Below are 21,060 nucleotides of genomic sequence, written 5' to 3'. Positions count from 1 at the left end.
GCAGGGTGTGCCAGTACACTGTGACATCACTAGTGGGTGTGGCCAGAGTGTGTAAAGCTAGTCTTAAGTTACTCTTAAGGTACAAATTTTTATCTACCAGCAACAGCAGAAGCAGAAGCTAACGGGGATCCAAATATAAAACAAACATTAAATTAGATCCACAACATTGCATTCAACAAAAATAAACTACATAAGCTTTAAAGTTTTATTCGTTCTTTCCCAAAATCTTTCACTGATTATACTTGTGCCAACACAACACACTGTTAACGTTCATCAGATCCAGGATCCATATGAGTCCTGAATCGGCTTTCTAGTTCATTATACACAAACTCAGAAACAAAGCTGCTTTCCAATCACATATAAGCTGCACCAATCAAATAGCAGTATATACACACGCAACTCGGGACCAACACTACATTGTTTCAAACTGTTGTTTGATTCCCTTCTTAAAAACAAATAGCAATAAGGCTTTGTTTACGCTCTAGCAAGGTGCATTGTGGATTCAACATTTCACAATCTTTCCAGTCATTGGATTTTTTTGTACAGTAGACAATCCTCCAAAACTTTTCCTTTACCTTCATTAATTTCAAAAGGAAATATCAAACGTTTTACTTCTATTGAAATACTTGGCAACTTTTGTCTTTTTCTGAAGACTTGAGCGGAAATAAAACCTAATTTGGCAGATCTCAGGTGGACAAGCACTAGTTCAAGGCCATTTCTACCACTGAGAGCAGATCGAAGAAGCTCTCAAGCTAAATTTAAAGGCAAGCGAAGCAACAATAATCAGAGCTTTGTTATAGGTGGACGATATTGTGATCAGTGTCTTACATATCATGAAGGCATTATTTATGATTTTGTATCAGACACATCTATGTGACTAATTCATTCAAAGTGGTATAATTTTCTAACATACACTGCATATAAATCATACACTGCAGGAAGTGAATGTAGCAAACATACTTGCGATACAATGATGTTTAACATCAAAATAAAATATATAAAGCTATTGCACAGCTACCCAGATAATCAACTTTGCAAAAAGCAAATGTTGGATGTTTTTTCACACACACTCAGGCACACACATGCACACACGCACTCACGCACACACACACACACACACACACACACACACACACACACACACACACACACACACACACACACACACACACACACACACACACACACACAAAAGTAAAGTTTGTACAGAAAAAGCAGGTTATTTACAGCATAAAATGGCAAATGTACAGCAAGGAAACACATCAAACTAAACGTGAAGTTAAACTGTTATAAGTGAGTGAATTACAGAACAATGATCCCACCAGTACACTGCCAAAGTTTGTGTCGTCTATAAGAACTTGAAAACCTATGTTGCCATTGCCATGGGAATGCTAAGACGGCCTGAACCAAGAGAAATAGTATAAAGACTATATCATATGACCTTGTGGGAAAAAAAAATCCACTGTTGAGTTTTGGTCCAAAAAAGGAGCTCATTTCTGTCACACACTTTGAAATAAACTGAACCAGCTGTCTAACGGTTACCGTCTCTGTGGTTCTAGATCCCCTCCGAAAAAAAAGACACCTCGGTCTCGACACTCTGATCAGACAGTTTGTCATTCGCATGGGTAAGGCAAGTCAAAGTGAAGTAAAGAGTTCAAAGTGCAAACTTTGGCAAGTATTGGCAATCCCCTGTTCCATAGCTTAAATTTGACCATTTACCAGTGTCTGTCATGCATCAACACTCCAGAGAAAAAAAGTACAATCGTAACACAGATCGTGTCCTAACATTATTATGAGTGTGACTAATAATCCAGTGTCAGGCAAAGAAATAACAATAATAACCTGGTGCAGCATGATCATTCAAGAAACGACGTTATTATTGCACATGCTCGTATGAGAACTCCTACAGAGGAGCTTGAATACGCGTGTTTAGCCCGGTTCCGTTTGGGCACTTTTAACCTCTTTTATATCATAACAACCCACCAAACAGAAAGTGGCCTTCAGAATTTAACTGATCCAACTCTCCTGCGTTCAGTATTTTCATAACTACAGTTTGAGGCCAAAAAGTACAGTTAGGAACTAAAAGAGGAGGCTTGTGACTGAAATGGAACCTTCCTCTGGCTTTTGTTCTGCTATTCATAACCCTTGGCTGATGGCTGACATACCATTCATGAGCTTCCTCCACAAATACAGATATAGCTAGTACACAACTATGTAGCAGTGATCACCTACCTCCTCTACATTCCTCCACTGTGTCTAGTGATACATTGTGGGTCTCATTGTTCTTTGCATTGCATTTGCAAAAAATGATATCCCTCGTTTAATAAAAGCGCCACGGGAAGGAAAGGTTTCTGTGGCAGTCGTAGTTGAGGACGCTTTGTCTTTGAGTGAGCTGTGTTCGATCACACGCATATTACATATGTGTGTACATGTGTGCAGAATTCCTCTCACAAGCCATTTTAAACATGCAAGAACATCCATTATGTCCACAGGCTGTCTGGCTCTCAGGACAGGATGCTCTTGTAGACAGATCTATGGGCATATTATAGATTTTTTAAATTCTAAGTCACAAATTTAGTTATCTTAAGTCAAAGGTTAAATTTAAATTTTATTTTAATGGCTGTCTAAATTTCTACAAACCATGATCAGCCTAAACCTTTCTGTAATAGAGCCCTATTGAAACCAGACTGAAAATATAGATCTGGTCTGAGATCAGCCTCTAAGAGCATCTTCAACCAGCTCCATCAGTAGGACACACGTCACTGAAACCATCAGAGGCACATTTCAAACACCTTCTTCTGTCACACACACAACAAGGCAAACTGCATCACTCAAAGACAAAAATACACGTGGTGGGGGGAGGGGGCGAGAGTGACAAAACTGGTGAGAGATGGATGGGAGTCTGGTAAGGCTTAAGGTGCAGATTATACTGTGCACATATTGCCCAGAGGAGGGAAGGATGGAAGCACTCTCATGGCTGAGGCTGGGAGGAGAGGGGTGGGTGGGGTGTATGGGAGAGGGTAGGCTGGTGTGGAGGGCTGGAAGGTGGGTGGGTGGTGGGGTCTTGGCTGTTTCAGCATAGAGGTCAGAGGTGGTAGCGTTGAGGCTGGTTCTTTAAAAGTCTAAAGCAGGCATTGGCTGCTGCGCTTCCTCGCTGCCGGGCGCTGATTGGCCGCAGCCCCGGCAGCTCTGGAAGCGCCACTGGTCTTCAGGAAACTGTGATCAGCAGGCCACTCTCTGGCAACACCTCCTGGGTCCTCAGCTGGATTCAGGGACAAAGGGAGAGAGGGAAACTAAGATGTTAGTCATTACTCAACAATTCAGAAAGCCTGAGAAACTCTGCAAGCTGCTGGCGAGGTGAAATGTTAAAAGAACTGTTCAACATTTTGGGAAATATCCTTATTAGCCTTCTTGCAGAGAGTTAGATGATGAGATTAATGGCACTCTCGTGTCTGTACAGTAAATATGACACTATAGTCAGGGGATGATTTGCTTAGCTTAGCACAAGAGTGTAATTTCCACTGGGGGGGCACATGTCTTTCAATTCTTATTTTTGTGCTTTTGTTGTTTCAGGTTTACTTTCTTTTGTTTTGTTGTCAGGTTGTTGTCTTACTCTTCGAACACCACAATCCAGATGAGAGAAGACCTGAGTTGATAAAAATGTTGATATAATCTGACACATCTAAGTTATCTTCAGTTATTACTTTGCCCTGAATTTTGCCTGTCAGGTCACATACGGGCTGGCTCACAGTGAAGGTTGTTGGACCTGTGTGCAGCCTGAGAGGAATAGTGCTGACACTACTCAAGGCTTAAAAACAGGACATTCCTCATCCGCAGATACTACTGACCTAAAAATGAGCCAAAATCGAACACTGTAAAGATGCAAATAAAACAACTATTAAAGTATGTGATAGATAAGGATATAAAATTTCTATTTTTAATTTATTTTTGTTTTACTTTTGGACAGAGCCAGGCTAGCTGTTTTTTATGTTTAGAGTTTTTATGCTAAGTTACACTAACCAACCTCTAAGTCTATAGCATCACGTGGCATACAGGTACAGACAAGGTCACTCTCTGCAAGAAGGTAAATGAGCGTATTTCCCAAAATGTCAAACTATTCCTTTAAAACAAGTAACACCACTGCAAGGAGCAGGTTCCTGTGCGTAATGTTAGTTGTAATAAAATTCCCAAAACACAGCTCTTTGCAGATGAAGAGACGAGAATGACAGATTAGAGAATAAGCAATGCTGTTACTCAAATATCCTGTCCCTCACACGCACACACAGACACACACACACACTTGCTGTGTTTTTTTTCCTGTGTGCTCCGTGCCTCGTGGTATGAATGAATCTGGGTGTTTATGACACCACTCAATCCTAAGACTGAAGGGCAGGAGACACATGAAGCTGTCACAGATGTTTGTGTGTACATCCTCGGGTGATACTGTGACAGCAGACACACAGAATGGAAACTATGCGTGCGATTATTTTGGTGCTCATGGTGGGGAAGCTGTAAATAGACTCAACCCTAATACAGTGGGACACGTACAAGTAAACAACACTTTAGAGCAGTGGCGGCTTAGTAGATGGATGTATGTGTATTTTCATGTCAGTGTTGTGGTTTCAGGAACAACTTTTACAACCCCCATTCAACCAGCTTTACTTACTTGCTGACACTAGCTAAGTAGTTATACAGGGAGATTGGGCTTTAGGCCATGATAGCATGTTCCTTTCTCTCCCATAAACACTCTATTAAAGCAGAAATATCACCAGTTAAACCAGTTAAACCAGGATGAAGTTCGCTGTCAGATGGGATGGTGAAGCAGTGACATCAGCATGATTAGACAAAAAAGCAAAGCCACACTTAGGTAGAAGCTGCCCCAGATAACAGAAATGTACTTTAACACTTACAGTTTAACCAGAAGGAAAACTCCTACTACTAACACTACATACAGTCAAGTTATTCTAAAAGAGCATCTGGGACAACGTCTACCCATTAGCAAGGCCACGAGATGTCAGACAATTACCAGGATAAGGAGAGGAAGAGGAGGAGCTTAGAGAGGAAAGTCTCAGCTCATTCTTCTGGGGGGTTTAAAAAAGGTGAGGAGAGGAGAGGAGAGGAGAGACAAATGCAGGACGAAGGAACAAGTGAGACAGAAAAGCCAAAAGTGACGACTCTACATCATAAATACCAAAGCCTTGAAGAAGTTTAGGACACCAGGGATGTCACAACACACAATACTGATCCACATAATACTGTGACCTATGGAACCTACGCACAGATATCCTACATTATGTATGGTAATCGGCATGAGTGAGGGTGCATATGAAGCAGCTTACCTCTAAATTTGTCCTTGCTTTCTTCAGCACATCACGAGTCCTTGACACTGCAAAAAAACAGTAAAGAAAGAAAAGTTTTATTAACACTTCAAGAGCAGATAAAGAGATGATAAAACAAATCAGCACTATGGGTGCTTAACATAACAGCAGTAAAAATAACACCCTTACTTTTTATTTTGTTTTTTTTTGGTATTTAGACCAGGGATCCAAGAAACAGTCTTGTGTTTCTGAGTAAAACCCACAGAGGCCTGTGTGTTACAGATCTGTGGACAATAAATCGCCTCATTTATTGTTTCTGTATAAACCCTAACCTGGAATTTCTCTTCACTTCCAAGAAGGGGAAAGCAATGTTGTCTGCTGAGAATCACTCTGTCTCACTTCCTTTACCTTATTAGGTCTGTTGCTTTACACTTGCCCTTCCAACATTTTTTTCTGTCACACACACACACACTCGAACAGAAACACTTACACTGGTTAACTATGAAGTGCTCCATGCTCTCCTTGGTGCGGCTGGTGCTCCTCAGTCTTTGAATTGTCCCCTTCAGAACTTCTTCCTGCTCTGACATACGCAGCTTCAGGGACAAGATCTCCTCCTGCATACACTGCTCCTACACACACACATACACACACACACACAAACATAATAATACGTGTTACCGTGTCTCGAGTTTCTTACATAACATGACTGCCAGAGATTTTAAACATCAGGCGAGTCATTAAATATCACAGTGTGTTTCCAAACCTTCTTAAGGTTTTGGGTGGAGGCATCGGTGCTGGGCAGAGCTGCCCTCCAGAACATCTTCAGCAGAGACATCACCTCCTCCAGGATCTGCCTCAGAGTCCTGGTGTTGGACAGCAGACTCTTCACACATCCATAGTCCAGAACCTGCATGAACTCAATATTTTAGACATTTGTGCTCTACAGTCATTACCTGATGATTTGCTGTTAAAAAATATTTCTTTGGCCTTTCAGCTCTCACCAGTTCGCTGCTTTGTTTGTGGCTGCTGTCCAGCAGTGGTGGGCTGAGACAGGCCTGCAGGGTTGTCTCCATGCGCTGGACAAGGCTCCGGCCCTCTAGGACTTGCTGTTGCAGAGCGCTAAAATCATCCACATGACCGATGGCGTGGCGGCCGTTACGGTTCGCAAACGATCCGTCAGGGGCCTCCCCCTCTAGCTCAGAGTGAGGGTCCAGGGGGTCTGCTGGAGATAAAAGGACTTTAAATGACATTATTTCGTATTTTTTGGAGTTCAACAGTGATTAAAACAAAAAGAGGAGACATGCACATTAGAGTTATTATTGTTACAGAGCAATACACTCCATTATTATAAGCCAACAAATTAAAGACAGACTAAGCTGCAGTCATGCAGTTGCAGTGTAAGTCACACCATTGGCAGTGCTATGGCTGTCATCCAGGTCTGAGTAGGGGGGACCAGGAGATCCACAGTTAAACAGACCAATGTCCCTGACTGGTGGAGACGGAGCTGGGTCTGTGGAGCACACAGATACACAAACCAGGCTTGGACAGAACGCCAACCACACCACAGCACGCTAAGCCTCACAAGCAGTTTGTGTTATAATATGCTGGAATAAGATCAAGAAGCCTGCATCTCACCGTGCAGCAGCTGTCGTTTGTAGAAGTTTTCTCTTTGAGGGCTGGCAGTGAGGGCAGAGAGAGAGGGAGTCCGAGGAGAGCCTACACCCAGCTTGAGCTCCAGCTGTTTGAGGGCGCTGTTCTCCTGGACGCTGGTTTGGAGCTGGGCCCGAAGACTCCTCACCTCCCCGAGCAGCTCTCCCAGCTCCACTGGAAGACCTGGGAGCTCACACAGGTAGCCTGAAAACAAAATACACAATCGCTGGAGAGACTGGGACATACTTCTGGGTAAAAATTTATGCAGTCTATTTGTGTCAGTGTGCACAGATCTACCATGATGTCATTCTTAACACTACCACCAGATGGCGCCAAAGTAAAGAACTCCACAGGAACTCCTACACATATCACTTTAAATTAAATATTTTTTTAAAGAAGTAAGTTTATTAAGCATAGCTAGTGTAAAATTCTGACCTTTGTTGGCCTTTGTGCTGGAACACACTCGATCGTAAACTTGTAGTTCACTCTGCAGGGAGTGGATGAGCTCTCTGCTCTCACATAGCTGCTGCTGCAGCAGAGACACCTCATGCTGGAGCCTGAGGACACACATACATGAATACTGTGTGGTCAAATGACACATGATATGTAAACACAGACACGCAGGCACAGTTTCTATATGCTAACGAACACGCCAACCTGTTGGTTCTCTCCTGACTGGCTTGTCGCTCCTGCCTTAATGTGTGTATCTGCTGTCCCTGCTCCTGACTGTGACTCTGAAGTCGTCTCAGCTCCTCCTTCCACTGTTCGGCCTCCAGCTCTGCCTGCTTCAGTCGGGCCCGTGCTGTAAATACGGCCTCCCGCAACTGGACCACCTCCTCACCGGTGTCTGAGGGAACAGGAGAGTCCATGTGAGTTAACCTGCAGACTACAGAAAAAAATTAATTGTTGGCTTTCAGATATAGCACCTGTGCTGGCCTGCAGGCGTGACTGTAGACCCAAGTTTTCTTCCTTCAGGACTCTGATCTCATTGGACAGTTGAGTGACTGTATCCAGTCCCTGTATGTAGATGTTTGTTGGTGCCCCTGGACAAAAAAATAAATAAACACAATTTATTTGATGTTATTTCTTAGAGAGAGGGTTTGGTTTGGTTTGTTTGGTGTTTCTCAAATGTAGGAGGGATACAGTACCTCCATCACGCCCAGTGGTGGCCAGTCTCTCTTCCAGCTGCTGTCGGAGTCTTTCGTTAGTTCTAATGGACTCCTCTAGACGCTGACGGAGACACCTCACCTCCTGCAAGTGCTCCTCTATCAAATTTACCCCTAGAGACAAACAGATGAAATTAAGAATAGATGTTTCCAATTATGAGCTAATTATCCTTACAATACAGAGAAGGCAAATAACTGAAACAACATAACTTATTCACACCTGCATGGCTGCTTCCTGGCTGGTGTCCAGGTGATCCAGAATAGCTTCCACCAGGCTGAACCATGTTCTCCATGTCCCACAAAGTCCCGCCTGTCACTAGACCTGAGTCAGACTTCAACGAATGGCCTTCAGGGATGCCACCCAGCTGGTACTGTTGAAAGGCATGATGGGATAGCAGGCTGTAGCTGGAGAGGTCATGCTGGTTGTGGGCACTGGGTGAGAAGGTGAACAGGGCCTTGTCATGGGGAACAGCAAAGCCTGTAACCAAAAACACACATGCAAAAGAGTGAAGAGGTGTGGGACACATGATTCAAAAACACTCAAAGCACAAGAGAGCACTATGAGACAGTGGTTACACACAAGGTAGAGATTCTGAAAGTTAAGTTTTTAATTTACAATCTAGAAATTAATGTCACATATGACACACTCTCCCTGGCCCCTCACCCCTGTTCTGCTCATTCATCTGTTTGTACAGCGTGTCCAGCTCTGGGCGAACAGCGATCACAGACAGGGCCCTGGGCCGGGGGTCAGAAGTGACTTCCTTACCCCAGACGTCAGGGCCAGAGGGGACAGAGAGGAAGGAGGAAACAGGTTCACTGAAAAGGGCTGGAGGAGAATGACAGGAAGTGACAGGTACAGAACATGGAGGAAGAGGAGGAAAAGAAAATCTAATTTTTGGGTTCTTTGCAAGTCAAAGCCATCTGTGAGTCCCATACCTCTGGAGGACTGACTGGTCAAAGCCACAGGGGCTGAGCAAAGCATGTTGGGACAGCTGCTGGAGGACTTGAGGAGGCCATGAGGAGGAGGGAAATATGGACGGACTAGAAGAGGGGAATGGAAGGTGAAAGGCTAGAAGAGGCATTTCACAGAGAGAAAGAAAAATTAAGCTTCAACAATACCGTCTGGTTCTGATCCGTGTCCTGGCTGCCGGAGCCGGTGCTCCTCCTGATACTCTCTGGCATCTAAATCAGAACACAGCTCCAAATCTTCTTTGGTTCTGTACTCGTCAGACACCAAGGAGGTCCTGTCTGATTGGTCGGTGGTCTCGGAGAGGGCGTGGCAGCTGGACGGGGTCTCAGGACGCTGCTGCAGCTTGGTGTGGAGCGACTCGATGATTTTATCTTTCTGCTGCAGCTCCTTGCTCAGCCTGCACACAAGGAGAGAATCAGCTATTACAGTCTGAGCTAACAGAAATAAAACAAGTCCCATAATAGGTTACTAATAACTGACATGACATTTGAAGATGTCGCCTTGGGCTGTGGGATATTACACAGAGCATTTCATAGACATATCAACAAATATATTATATATTTAATCCATTTTGCAATATAAAAATCATTAAGTATAGTACAAGTGAATAAAAGGCTTACAAGGTATTACAGTGAGTCTTTCCATTTTGATGATTTGAAGCAAAACTTTTGAAGTAAGTGGACAAATCTGCAACTATTCATAAGTAATTGTGTTGCTCTTCAAAGTAAATATGCCCGTGTAAAGTAAACACGTGTATCTCTTACTGTTTCAGCTGTCGAAGCATGAACTCCCTGTCTCTCTCCAACAGCATCCTAAAAAAGGCTGTATCTCTTGTAGAAAAAGACCACAGAGAGTCCCTGTATATGGAGCTGTTCTTAGAAAGCACTGATTTCCACAAAGGAGCCATCTGTCTGTGAGTCCAGTCCAGAAACTGTACAAGTCCTTGATGCACTACAGAAAGACCTGGGCCAACTATAAAGCTGCAGAGCTACTGACTACAGTCTTTGATGTCTTCTAGTTCTTTTTCCTTTCCCCATACTTCTAGAGGACCTTATAAATAACATGTAATGGAAAATTAATTTAAAGCAAAAAACTCCATAAAAATGCAGTAGTTATAAATACAGGAGCAGATGTCAAAATTAGAGAAATCCATTAATAACTCCTTCTTATAGATCCAACAGGGACCGTCTTACGTTCAGCAGGATGAGGTACCACCAGTAAAAAGAACTGTCACACAGTCACACTGAGCCTCTTAAGCCCGGCTGGTGGGGACACCTGTAAGTCTATTAAACTAAAGCATCTTAACAGTAAAGGATCCGTGCTTCAGCCAGTGTGTGGATTAACAGCAGCCTTCTGTCTCCTCTCCAACATAAAGAGCCAAGTCGACAGCTTCTCGTGTGCTGCACTGTGTCACATGATGAGCTAAACTAATCAGTAAGACAGAGGTAGTGCTCTACAAAGACAGCTAATAACTTAAAGGGAGATCCACTGATCACAGATGCTACAGTCTGTTGCCTTGTTGATGCAAAGATTTAAAGGTTTGTCCCTTTTTATAGTCTGCATACAATGAAAACACTTGCATTTGCTTGTCGAGTGCCTACAAGACATAATCTGAACATTAAGCTTTGCAGCTGAATCATGAGGCAGATCATGAATCAGATGTGTGTCCACACTGATTGTTTGACATGGTAAAATTATTCTTTTTCACACATGGAGACATAATAAAGTTGACTCACCGTAAGGCAAGCAGCTCATGGCCCGTCTTGTCATCATGGCTCTCTGCACGGTCACCTATGTCAAACAAATCGAAATCACAGGGAAACGATGTTTTAAAAAGGACAATTCAAGCAGTATCAGACCACAGGAATGTAAAACTGTAAAACATGAAGTAGCTTTTTGTGCATTTGGAGTGAGGGGAAGATGTTTCTTACGTCCACTGATCTTGGTGACCACTCTTTGTGCCAGGGCAGTGCTCTGTGCCAGCTGTTCTCTAAAGCTCTGGCCCATGTAGTAATCAATATCATTAGCTCGCAGCAGCTCCTCAAAGGCCTGAAAGTTGTTGAGAATTTTAGCAAATATGAGAATATCGACCATAAAACGTCCCTTGGCCAATATTGTGTTGAAACAGATAAAATATCACTGAATGAAAAATTGAATTGGTGCTGAACGTTTTGCGGTACCTTAGTGGTGTCACCCAGATGCTGGGTGAGGATGTGGCAGACTCCCTGCCCCTCTCGCATCCTCTGCCTAAGGTGGGACAGCTCACGAGCTTGTGCCTGGATCAAAGAGTTGTACTTCCTGTAAAGGGGGAAAAAAAAGCATTGGAGAGGAACACAAGGAACCTCAGTATTAATAGGACTTTTACCATGTTTTTATAGCACAGGCAGTACAGGCTTTAAGTCTTATGACTAACCATCCCCATATTTATCTGTTAACTGACTGTAGATAAAATAAATGTGCCTTGGGGTGTACAGGGATCATAGAGGCACAAAGAGTAATAGCTAACCCTTACTAGCCCCCATTTCCTTGTCTTTGTTTTACCACTGCTTCTCTGTCTCTGTCCACTCACCCAGGCCAGGTGGCACATTTCCCCTCCTCTGCTTGGCCTTTTCCCTCCAGCCTGGAGCTCTTCAACTGGGCCTCCAGTGACGCAACTCGTGCCATCAGTTCTTGTAGCTCCCTGCTGGGTTTGGGCCCTGAGCGAATCCCTTGCGTGTCAGACATCCAGCCTTCATCCTCTTCCACGCCACTGGGGGCAGGTGATGTCTCAAAGGCCCAGTTCACCTAGAAGGTGAGGATAAAATGGCAAATAAAACTCAGTGAATGGTCAGTAATATTACAATCAGTAATACAGAGCAGCTGATTGATGCTGTAGTACCTTGCGAGGGGTGCGTTCCAGGCTGGAAGCGTAGTCGCTGGTGGCAGACAGGGAGCGGACGCGCAGCTGCAGCCCACGGATCACCTTGTGGCAGCGTGTCAGCTGTGAGCGCAGATCCTGGACAAGATGCTGGAGAGAGGACTCATCCCCCATTTCATAAGCTCCTCTGTTACTGCTGCAGTTACCAGCGTACCAGTTGCTACCCACACCCTCATAGTCCTGATGATGGGACAGCGACGTGCACATCTCCAGGTCATCAAACTCTGCAGGAGGGAGAGAGAATAAGAAACATATCGTTATTGTGATCAATGATTGTATTTAACAAGAGGAAAATAAAGTTGGTTTTCATGATTTAAGAGACATTTTCATCTGTTTGTTACCTGGGCTGCTGGTGTCTTCTCTCTCAGCTTCGTTCTCACTGCGACCACAAGTCTCATAACCCAGGTCCTGAAGATCCACCTGCACCTGTTTACTGGCTTGCTGGACCGATGTCTCTGCTGCAGGGGCACAAAAGAGAAATGACTGAAATCTTGTGCACTAGCAAATGTTTGGTTATGATTTTGAACACTCAAAGTCCCTGTGTGTTTCTCAGTATGTCTGCTGAGAGCGACTCACTGAGCAGATCTCTGTAGTCCTTCAGTTGTTCAGCCTGAGCGTGGACCGTGGCCTCGGACACCATCAGCCTCTCCTGCAGCTCTCTGTTCTCCTGGTGGCTCAGAGCCAGATCGGAGCGCAGGCGGGCCGCCTGCTCGATGAGACCCTCCTCTCTATCCTTCCAGAGCACTCCCACCTCGCTGCTGTCACCAGCAGGCTCCCTCTCCTGCAACAGCAAAGTGTTTAAGCAACTGACATGTAAAACAAAGGGATGTAAATGTTTTAATTGCCACTCGTATCAACACATATGGCAGGGCACTAACTGTTTATATTGAACATGAAAAGGTGCAGACAAGAGAAGTCCATTACTTGACTGTAAACAACCACGAGACTAAAAGAACAAAATACCCGTACACACAGACTGTAAACAGGGACCACAGGGATGAGAAAAAGAGGGCAGGGCCTGGAGGCAAAGCTGCTCTAACACAGCTCACTGAAAATCTGCTTTGCAGCCAGCATAGACATTTCTTTATTCACAGAGGTGGTGGAATGTAACAAAGCACTTTGCGAAATTAATGTGTGATCTGCAGTTCTTTTCCAAAACATACCGTAAGATGAGCTTAAAAACATCATTCTTTTTTAAAATTACTCAGTATAATAGTTTTATTTTACTGCAACCTGGACAATCGATAATATAAATATGTTTCCACAACCATGTGTTAAACTGTTTGCTGTATTATTCTCTTTAAGACATTGTCAAATTACTGCTGAAACTTACTTCTGTGTGTGTTGTTGTATTGAATCAAACTTGATAGTGAGGTGTTCCTAATATGTTCTCAACCCCCTGTATCTTTATTTAGCAGATAAATATTAGTCACAATAAATATTATTAGATACGTTGAAGAAGAAATTCTTAATGACTAGAATTGATTTGCAGCAGGTTTATAAATAATCTGTCATAGTTATTAGCTGCCAGTTAAAAGCCAATCAAACATCTACATTATTTTATTTCTGTTTAACTGTATACTAAGTTACCGTCTCAGTGCGGCGTGTGTGATGATGGGATGTCAGCGTGCCCAGGTCCAGAGAGTGTGGCCTCGAACAGCGCCTCTTCCCTCGTTCCTCACACAGACTTCCACACAGAGGATCTCGCTTCCCCACCGGCACCTGAGAGGTTTCCTCCTCTTCATCTTCTTCCTCCTCTTCCTCAATATCCTCCTCTTCGTCGTTGTCGTCGTCCTCCTCCTCCTCCTCCTCCTCTTCTTCTTCTTCTTCTTCTTCTTCTTCTTCCTCCCGGTTCAGATTCCTGTGATTCCTCTCCGTGTTTGTCCTCAGTCCCAGGACTCCAGCTCGTCCTTGGCTTTCTTTCAAAGCCTGGTTCTCCTCCTGCAGCCTCTGCAGTGCACTCCTAGCAGAAAACGGACAGAAAGATGAAGCCAAATCGACATTATCCTAGTGAAGTTGTCAGGTTTAAACCTCCCCCGCAGCTCAGAAGACAGAGACAACAACAGCACCACAGTCAATGAAGTCCTCTTAGATAATCAAAACAGTGTCCCAAGGATCTCTGAGACAAATACACACCTCATCTGGGCCACAGAGGTGTATCCATCCCTCTCCAGTTGTAATCTTATTTCCTCAAGCTGGCCTTCAAGTGTCTTCTTTTCTTCCTCAAGCTGCTCTACATCGGCTCTCTGGGACACCATCCCCTTCGCCAGCCCTTCGCTCAAACCCTCAGGTTCATGAGCCTTCACAGAAGTCAAAAATAAAAAAAGTCAGAACATTTAAATTTTGATCAGGTACATTCTCGATGGAAATCAATAAATCTGTGTTCTCAAACTGCCTGAATTTAACGGTATTTAACTGAAATGTAAATAAAAGCATTTTTTACCTGAACGAAGGCCAAACTTCTGGTCGTCACTTTGTCATCATCCTCCTCTATGCTGTCCGTGAACTCGTCACTGCTGCCGTCCTCATCATCTCCCTCGTCCTCCTCTTCCTCTGTGCTGAGCTCTGGAAACACAAGAACCATATAAGGACAGTATCCACTTGCTTTTTGCTCTTTTGTTTAAATCTCAATTTGAGTTTTTCCCTTCTCACTCTTTAATTTTTATGTCTCTCCCTCTCTAACGTTCACCCTCTGTCCCATTCTTTCCACAGTCCTGTCTGTACACTGAATCACCACTTTGGAAGTCATGGGACTAAAGGGAAATGTTATGTCATACACTGCCAGCCAGCCAAAAACACGCTCATGGCGGTGCAACCCAGTGTGAGTGTGTGCATGTGTGTGTGTGCATGAGAAAGACTTGAAACATTCCAAACTGAAACGCGTTACGGATTTTGGATCATTTCTGTTCACTCACAAAAGGTTGGCGGTGATTGTCACAGAACAGAACGTGTGCAGCATATTCTTTTGTTTCGTGTTATAAAAGTATTGCATACACATTCACACACTCACGCAAAGAGCGAGTGAGGAACACAAAAATGGATGTTGATCTGCTGCCAGGAAGTAGAGGCTCAGTGGAAAGTGACTGGCAGGAATTTCAAAGGAAAACTGTTTTACATAACAGGCCCTAATGATACACAACAGACACACATATATACGCATAACATACCTCATATACACACTTTGTGGTGCGAGAGGTGAATCATAGGTGTATGGGTGTGTGTCTCTTCAGTTCTCAGTGTATTGTTGGGGCTTATTATGGGATTATTTCATAATCAGGGAAAGTTCAAAGATACTTAACAACTAAAAATGCCTCCACCCACAAATAAGGATGAAAGTTAAATATATTAAATCTCTTTGTGCTGCGAATGAGTGAGCAGGAAATTCATGGAGTGAAACTGCTGGGTTATTATTGATTGAACAATGTGCTCTGTAAGCTGAACTGGCTGAATGTGGGGCCCTGTTTACACACTGTGACACTACATATTGTCACCACTCTCATTCTGGGAACATGTAGAAAGGGATTCCCCTTGAAACTGTCTGTTGACGTGTGTATCTGTCACTTAAACTAACGTGGATTCCATGTTACGTTTTTCAAATATCAGGGAATAATTGAGTGGCAGGGCTCACACAAGCTTCCCTTATTTGCTGAGTTTTGCATTTTAGTGTTGTGAACATCTAACTGGGCATTACAGCGGAACAGCCATGCAAACATGAAAACCATGCCACAATCTCATGCATGAGGGAGTGAGGACATAGACAGAAAACACTCATTTGGACTGGAAATGTCTGGTTATACACATTATAATTTGATGTAGATGTTTCTTTTTGACTTTGATATTTCTGACATTTAAATGTGAGGCTAGAATATTTCAAACCATTTATGTGTTCTTACACTTACAAAAAATACACATTAGGACAACTAGGAGACAAACTAGGGAGGCTGAATATCTCAGATAGACTAAAAATACACTGTGGGCTGATTTCTGGGGAAAGAGGGAAAGTATATCAAGGACCAAGTAGGGGTTTTCAGATTTGGGATATTCTTAAAACAAATTCCCTATTAAACACAATAAAGAGAAATCCATAACAGAAGTGCTTTTGACAAAAAGCCAGCACGTTTATTTTTGTTGCATTTAAAATACAAAAAAAAAAAAAAAAAAAAAAGAAAAAAAGTGTTGACAAGGTTTCCATCTTTTTGAGGCTAGAGATGAGTAATCAGGGCACACATCCCAAGAAAATGTACTCTACCTAAGTTTTACCTCTGGCATTCACATCTTATGTGATTTATAGCAAGCACAGTGCAGACTGTAAAATAACTTGATCTTATATTTTCTTGCTATCTTGGTACAAAGCTGAACTGACGTTCAACAAGCATATGAACTAAAAGCACGTACATATCATATTAACTTATCATAAAGTTACTTTGAATTAGTCAGCACACACCTACTGCCTTATATCTAATGTGGCTGACTTTATGTTTCATGCATATCTGTCAGAATAAAAAGTAACTACAGCAGAGAATGTTTACATTTTAAAACTGAGTATGAAAGCTGAACTGAGGGGAAACTGCTAGGCCATCTTTTTTGGATTTGTATCTTGGGCCCTTGTTAAGTGTGCACATCCTGTTCATGAACAGATGATGTAAAACAAATGATGGATGGTGAGACGTTTCACTGTAAGGCATGAGCTTGAGTTTCTCCACAAGACGTAACTTCACTGTGACAGTAAGGCTGGAAGAGTGACACCGGTGAGAGACAGTACACAGAAATGGCAATACAGAACAATCGCACTGCAAAGCAATACGCAGGCAGTTTTCAGAAAACAATATAAAAACTTATTCACACCACACTCACCAAATATATTAATAAATAAGACTCTGGGTTGCATGTTGCCACTTCAAACCATTAAGGTTAATCTGAACAGGCAGCAGCTACTGTGAGTAGTGCTTGTGCTATCTGGATGAAGCTATCTGCAGACCGAGGGTCTGATTTTAGTTTTTCATTCATACTTTGATCTTATTCACTTTAGGAGCACTTTTTTTTTCTTCATAAAACTAACCATCAGTGGCTACACACAGCTTCATCTTACATAAAGAGTGCCCGTGTTGCTCAGTTAGTAATGGTGCCCCCTGCAGCCTTGGAGGCTGGACCCTGCCCATCCCCACCTCTAAAATCAGGCTGCCTTTTAGTTGCCTTTTCCAGCACCAAGGCCATGTTACGGGTCCTGGCCAGGACCTCCTCCAGCTGTCCGCGGAGGGCCTGAACCGAGTCTAGCTCGGTGTGGAGGGCCTGGATCTTCTCTGAGCTGCTGTGAGGTGAAGAAGAAGGGAACAAAGAAGTGTCTTTAGGGCAAAAGCACAGAAAAAACCCTGCAACTCACTTTATTCACAGGAAACTGGGCTGTCATAAGATCTGGGCGCAGCTTCCCTTACCCGTCACTCTTGGTGTGAGTGTGAGTGAGATTTTGGTACAATCTCTTCTCTACCCTCAGGGCGTCATTCAGCTTGTTATACTCTGACACAAGCCGCTCCAGCACACACTAGATCAGATTGGCAGGCAGGGTTGAGGAGGAAGGAGATGTACATTAAAGGCATAGTTCTTAAGCAGTACAAAAACCTAAATATTGTCTAATGGACTGGGAATGAACCAAAAAAATCCTACTTGGTGATCAGTGCTGTCCTTTGAGGCAGCTCCTTCGACCTGCTGGTGAGTCAAAGATAAACGCAGAGCCGAGAGCTCCTTCTGCAGGGAGAGGGCAGAAAGATATGGCTTGTAAGATTAAAAGAACACAAGGACTGTTCTTATGTGTCCCCTCAGTGTCCACACAGATACCTGAGCCTCCTTCTCCTTCTTCAGTACCAGCTGCAGCTCCTCCTGGAAAGCCTTCATCTCTGCCTCACTCTCTTTAGAGGACAGCTGCATTGCCTCCTCCTGGCCCTGCATCAGCTCCTAATGAATAAAGTATACTGTGAAGATCAGGTATACAGGAAACAGAGCAAAGGAATGCGTGCATGGACACGTACGTTGATAAAAGCTTCCTTCTCTCTGAGCAGACTCCGGAGATGCTCCGTCTCTCCTCCCATCTCCCTCTCCTTGTCTCGTCTCAGCTCACACAGATCCTGCTCTTTTACCGACAGCTGTCTACGTAGCTCCTGCAGCTGGCCAGTCCGCTCGCTGATCACTAAGGACAGCCTGTAAGAGTAGTCCTGAAAGAGAAAGAGTGAAGAAGTTCAAGGCTTTTAAACTTCCTTTCGTTGTGCCCAATCCATTAGTTGCATATGCCAGGAACATGGCCTACCTGCAGATACTGGTCTTTGGAGCTGATAGTGCTGAGCAGATCCTGGACCTGTGCTTGGTGTTCATTAGACTGGCGGCTGCGGTCTGAAAGAAGCTCCTGGAACAGTTTCTCTTTCAGTGCCAGCCGAGCCTTCAGCTCCTCAACAACCTCAGTGGGACCGGCCTCAACTCTGGCAACGAGGGCAGCTGTCAGATCCTGTGCACACGCACACACAAACACACACACACACACACACACAGAGAGGGAGAGAGAGAGAGAGAGAGAAAAAGCTGCATCAGCGCACCTGTTGTGTTTGTTAAAGTGAAAACAAGTAACGCAGGTTTGCCTGCCTGGGTTGGTTTTCCAAAGCTTTGAAAATTACACAGAAAACAATTAGAAGCCATTATAATAAAGGCATAAAACTGTGTGTGTGTGTTACCTGTGTCTCCTGGCTGCGGCTCTGCAGGGCTGCCTGTAGCTGGCTGATGATGGTGTCTTTCTCTCTCAGAATGTTTCTCTCCTTCTCTTCACTCTGCTGCTTCAGCCACTGGAAGTTCCTGTAGGCCTCGGCCGCCTGCTCCAGCTCCAGCTCTTTACCTCGTACCAAACCGTCCAGACTCTGATGGTCACAATCAGAGGTGTAACCGCACGAAAAGCAAAAAAATTAATATGTCATGTATCTCTGACCAGGTTCTGTGAGCAGAACGACACTCACTCGCTCAGACAAATGTACTGTATGGGCTCTGTCCATTAGTATAAACCATCAGGTCTAATATCTGTGTGTACTGTGTGTAATGAGCGTACCGTGATGGTCTCTTCATTGTTGGACAGGATGCAGCGCAATCTCTCCAGGTCTCGTTCCTTCTCCCTGAGGGCCAGCTGCAGCCTCCTCACCTGGCCCTCACGCTCCTCCAGACAGTGGAACTTGTCATCGATGGAGCGCTGCAGACAGCGAAGGGGGGGGAGAAAATCACACCACAGCTATTCTGGGCACCCGCAACTGTGGTATTCATCATGTTCTACACAGTGTTCGCTTCTGTGGTTGATGGCAAAAAGGAGCCAATATGCAGCTTTCACAAGACTCTTTTTTTCTTTGCAGACTATTTAAATTAAATGTATCAGAGCATGAAATTAACATTTTTGTTAGGGAGCACCACCATCATCTGATTTTAAGGAAAATGCAGACTCTTTCCATGGTACATTTTATTATGAAACAGCACACTGTGCTGCATACCAACAACTCAACAACTGGTTGCGACAGGACATAGAGAGGACAATAGTGATGCTTTGAAACTATATGCTGACCTATTGGTTTATGAGGGATTTTACATTCCTGCCTACCACTGGCTGTTTCTACAAAATGCATACTTTGCTCTTTTCTGATGAAAACCCTCTCTATATTCCCCGCAAGACTCTGATGACTGTCTCATCAATCACACAGTATATGGTACAGAGTTTTTGCATCCACTCACTGTTTATACCACACTGCCAGTAATTTCTATCCTTGGTTTGAATGTGTGAGTGTGTGTTTGTGTTTTACCTCCAGAGCTTTGTCTCTATCTTTGATACGCTCTCTTAGTTTCTCCAGCAGGGCATCTCTTGATTTGGAGCTTCCTGTTGATTCCAACATATCTGAGTACTCCTACAGATAAAAAGATTTGTGGATGGATTAGAACTCTGTGCATATTATCTGTGTATCTGTATAAGGTACGTATGCAAAGTGTGTGGGGTCGTGTGTGTTACCTGTAACTGCTGTTCCTTGTCCTGCAGAGAGCGTTCGAGCTGTGCGATGCATCTGTCTTTTTCCTGCACCGCACTGTGCTTCTCTGCGTCGCTCTCCTTCAGAGCTGCTTCTTTGGCCTGAAGCTCAGAGCGAGTTTTCTGAAGGGCACAGCGGAGGTCCTACAGCAGAGACGAGAGCTTACGCATGCTGCATTGTCGGTTCTTCAAGGCTACTTCTAAATGTTTGGTTTACTCCCACATGCACAAACAAACTAACCTGGTTGTGTTTTTCAGTGACCTCCCTGTGCTGCAGTGCCTCCTGCAGATCAGAGTTTAGTCTGTCCTTGAACCTCATCAGGTCTTCTCCTTGTCTCTGGCTCTGTCTCAGACTCCTCTGGCTGGCCTCCAGCTCCAGGCCAAGGGAGAAGAGGGAGCTCTGCACCCCCACCAGCTCGCCCTGCAGCTGAGCAAGCGCCAAGGACTCACTAACCCCCTCTGGAGCCTGGAGAAGGAACGACCACAGATGAAGGTCAGACAAACAGTACATCATAAGCCTGGAGACAAGATTTCTCACTATCGACAAGAATTTATTCAGTATCAGGTTTTGCACCACTATATGTGCATCAGGTCTCACCTTGCACTGAGTGAGCTGGTTGCGGTGGGCAATTTCTCGCAGCTTACACAGAGTGGTGTTTTGCCCTTCAATCATCTGGTACAGCTCCTGAGCCTTAAATCAGAATGAATTATCTGTGTGAGCACATTCTCAACAGGAACAGATATCATCTCACACTGGCTGACCTTTGTTCTTTCACTACTTAATAGTACCAAAAACAAAAAAGCTCACACCTCACTGTCTTTTGTGCTAATAGACTCGGTGAGGCCCTGGATGGTTCTTTCCTGACTCTGAGCCGCCTGGCGGAGTGAACGCAGCTCACACTCCATTTCATTCAGCTTCTCCTGCAGCTTCTAGAGATGGAAACAGAGATCACCGTTAGGCTGTCATCCGGTCTCAGGTGTGCTTTTATCAAACATATCCAACT

The 21,060-nt window shown here is 44.1% G+C and overlaps 1 protein-coding gene across 6 annotated transcripts in view; it reads right to left on the bottom strand.

Moving 5' to 3' along the window:
- Positions 1–1,462: 1,462 nt before the first annotated feature.
- LOC121192641 (myomegalin-like) overlaps positions 1,463–21,060 on the bottom strand; it is a 35,036-nt gene continuing 15,438 nt past the window's right edge. Inside the window, exons 8-46 of one of the 6 annotated variants that reach the window (XM_041054398.1) lie at positions 20,867–20,986; positions 20,655–20,747; positions 20,298–20,522; positions 20,042–20,200; positions 19,839–19,940; positions 19,103–19,240; positions 18,738–18,917; positions 18,320–18,514; positions 18,045–18,227; positions 17,854–17,970; positions 17,683–17,763; positions 17,454–17,560; positions 17,187–17,329; positions 14,465–14,586; positions 14,158–14,321; positions 13,612–13,984; positions 12,598–12,802; positions 12,363–12,479; positions 11,983–12,245; positions 11,674–11,888; positions 11,285–11,402; positions 11,036–11,153; positions 10,841–10,895; positions 9,254–9,501; positions 9,071–9,175; positions 8,799–8,960; positions 8,355–8,612; positions 8,117–8,248; positions 7,895–8,011; positions 7,626–7,815; positions 7,404–7,525; positions 6,954–7,172; positions 6,727–6,828; positions 6,320–6,540; positions 6,082–6,225; positions 5,809–5,947; positions 5,340–5,386; positions 5,027–5,081; positions 1,463–3,262 (exon numbers count right to left, since the gene is read on the bottom strand). In XM_041054398.1, the coding sequence (XP_040910332.1) occupies positions 3,123–3,262; positions 5,027–5,081; positions 5,340–5,386; positions 5,809–5,947; positions 6,082–6,225; positions 6,320–6,540; positions 6,727–6,828; positions 6,954–7,172; positions 7,404–7,525; positions 7,626–7,815; positions 7,895–8,011; positions 8,117–8,248; positions 8,355–8,612; positions 8,799–8,960; positions 9,071–9,175; positions 9,254–9,501; positions 10,841–10,895; positions 11,036–11,153; positions 11,285–11,402; positions 11,674–11,888; positions 11,983–12,245; positions 12,363–12,479; positions 12,598–12,802; positions 13,612–13,984; positions 14,158–14,321; positions 14,465–14,586; positions 17,187–17,329; positions 17,454–17,560; positions 17,683–17,763; positions 17,854–17,970; positions 18,045–18,227; positions 18,320–18,514; positions 18,738–18,917; positions 19,103–19,240; positions 19,839–19,940; positions 20,042–20,200; positions 20,298–20,522; positions 20,655–20,747; positions 20,867–20,986 (5,994 nt within the window). In that variant the 3' untranslated portion in view covers positions 1,463–3,122. The remainder of the gene's footprint in view (positions 3,263–5,026; positions 5,082–5,339; positions 5,387–5,808; positions 5,948–6,081; positions 6,226–6,319; positions 6,541–6,726; positions 6,829–6,953; positions 7,173–7,403; positions 7,526–7,625; positions 7,816–7,894; positions 8,012–8,116; positions 8,249–8,354; positions 8,613–8,798; positions 8,961–9,070; positions 9,176–9,253; positions 9,502–10,840; positions 10,896–11,035; positions 11,154–11,284; positions 11,403–11,673; positions 11,889–11,982; positions 12,246–12,362; positions 12,480–12,597; positions 12,803–13,611; positions 13,985–14,157; positions 14,322–14,464; positions 14,587–17,186; positions 17,330–17,453; positions 17,561–17,682; positions 17,764–17,853; positions 17,971–18,044; positions 18,228–18,319; positions 18,515–18,737; positions 18,918–19,102; positions 19,241–19,838; positions 19,941–20,041; positions 20,201–20,297; positions 20,523–20,654; positions 20,748–20,866; positions 20,987–21,060) is intronic. The other 5 variants (XM_041054399.1, XM_041054400.1, XM_041054401.1 and 2 more) reach the window with 5 other exon arrangements.

This window comes from Toxotes jaculatrix, chromosome 14, assembly GCF_017976425.1.
Source record: "Toxotes jaculatrix isolate fToxJac2 chromosome 14, fToxJac2.pri, whole genome shotgun sequence".
NCBI classification, from domain to species: Eukaryota; Metazoa; Chordata; class Actinopteri; family Toxotidae; genus Toxotes; species Toxotes jaculatrix.
The sequence above is the reverse complement of the archived record's forward strand: the minus strand, read 5'-3'. Positions and strand labels throughout refer to the sequence as shown.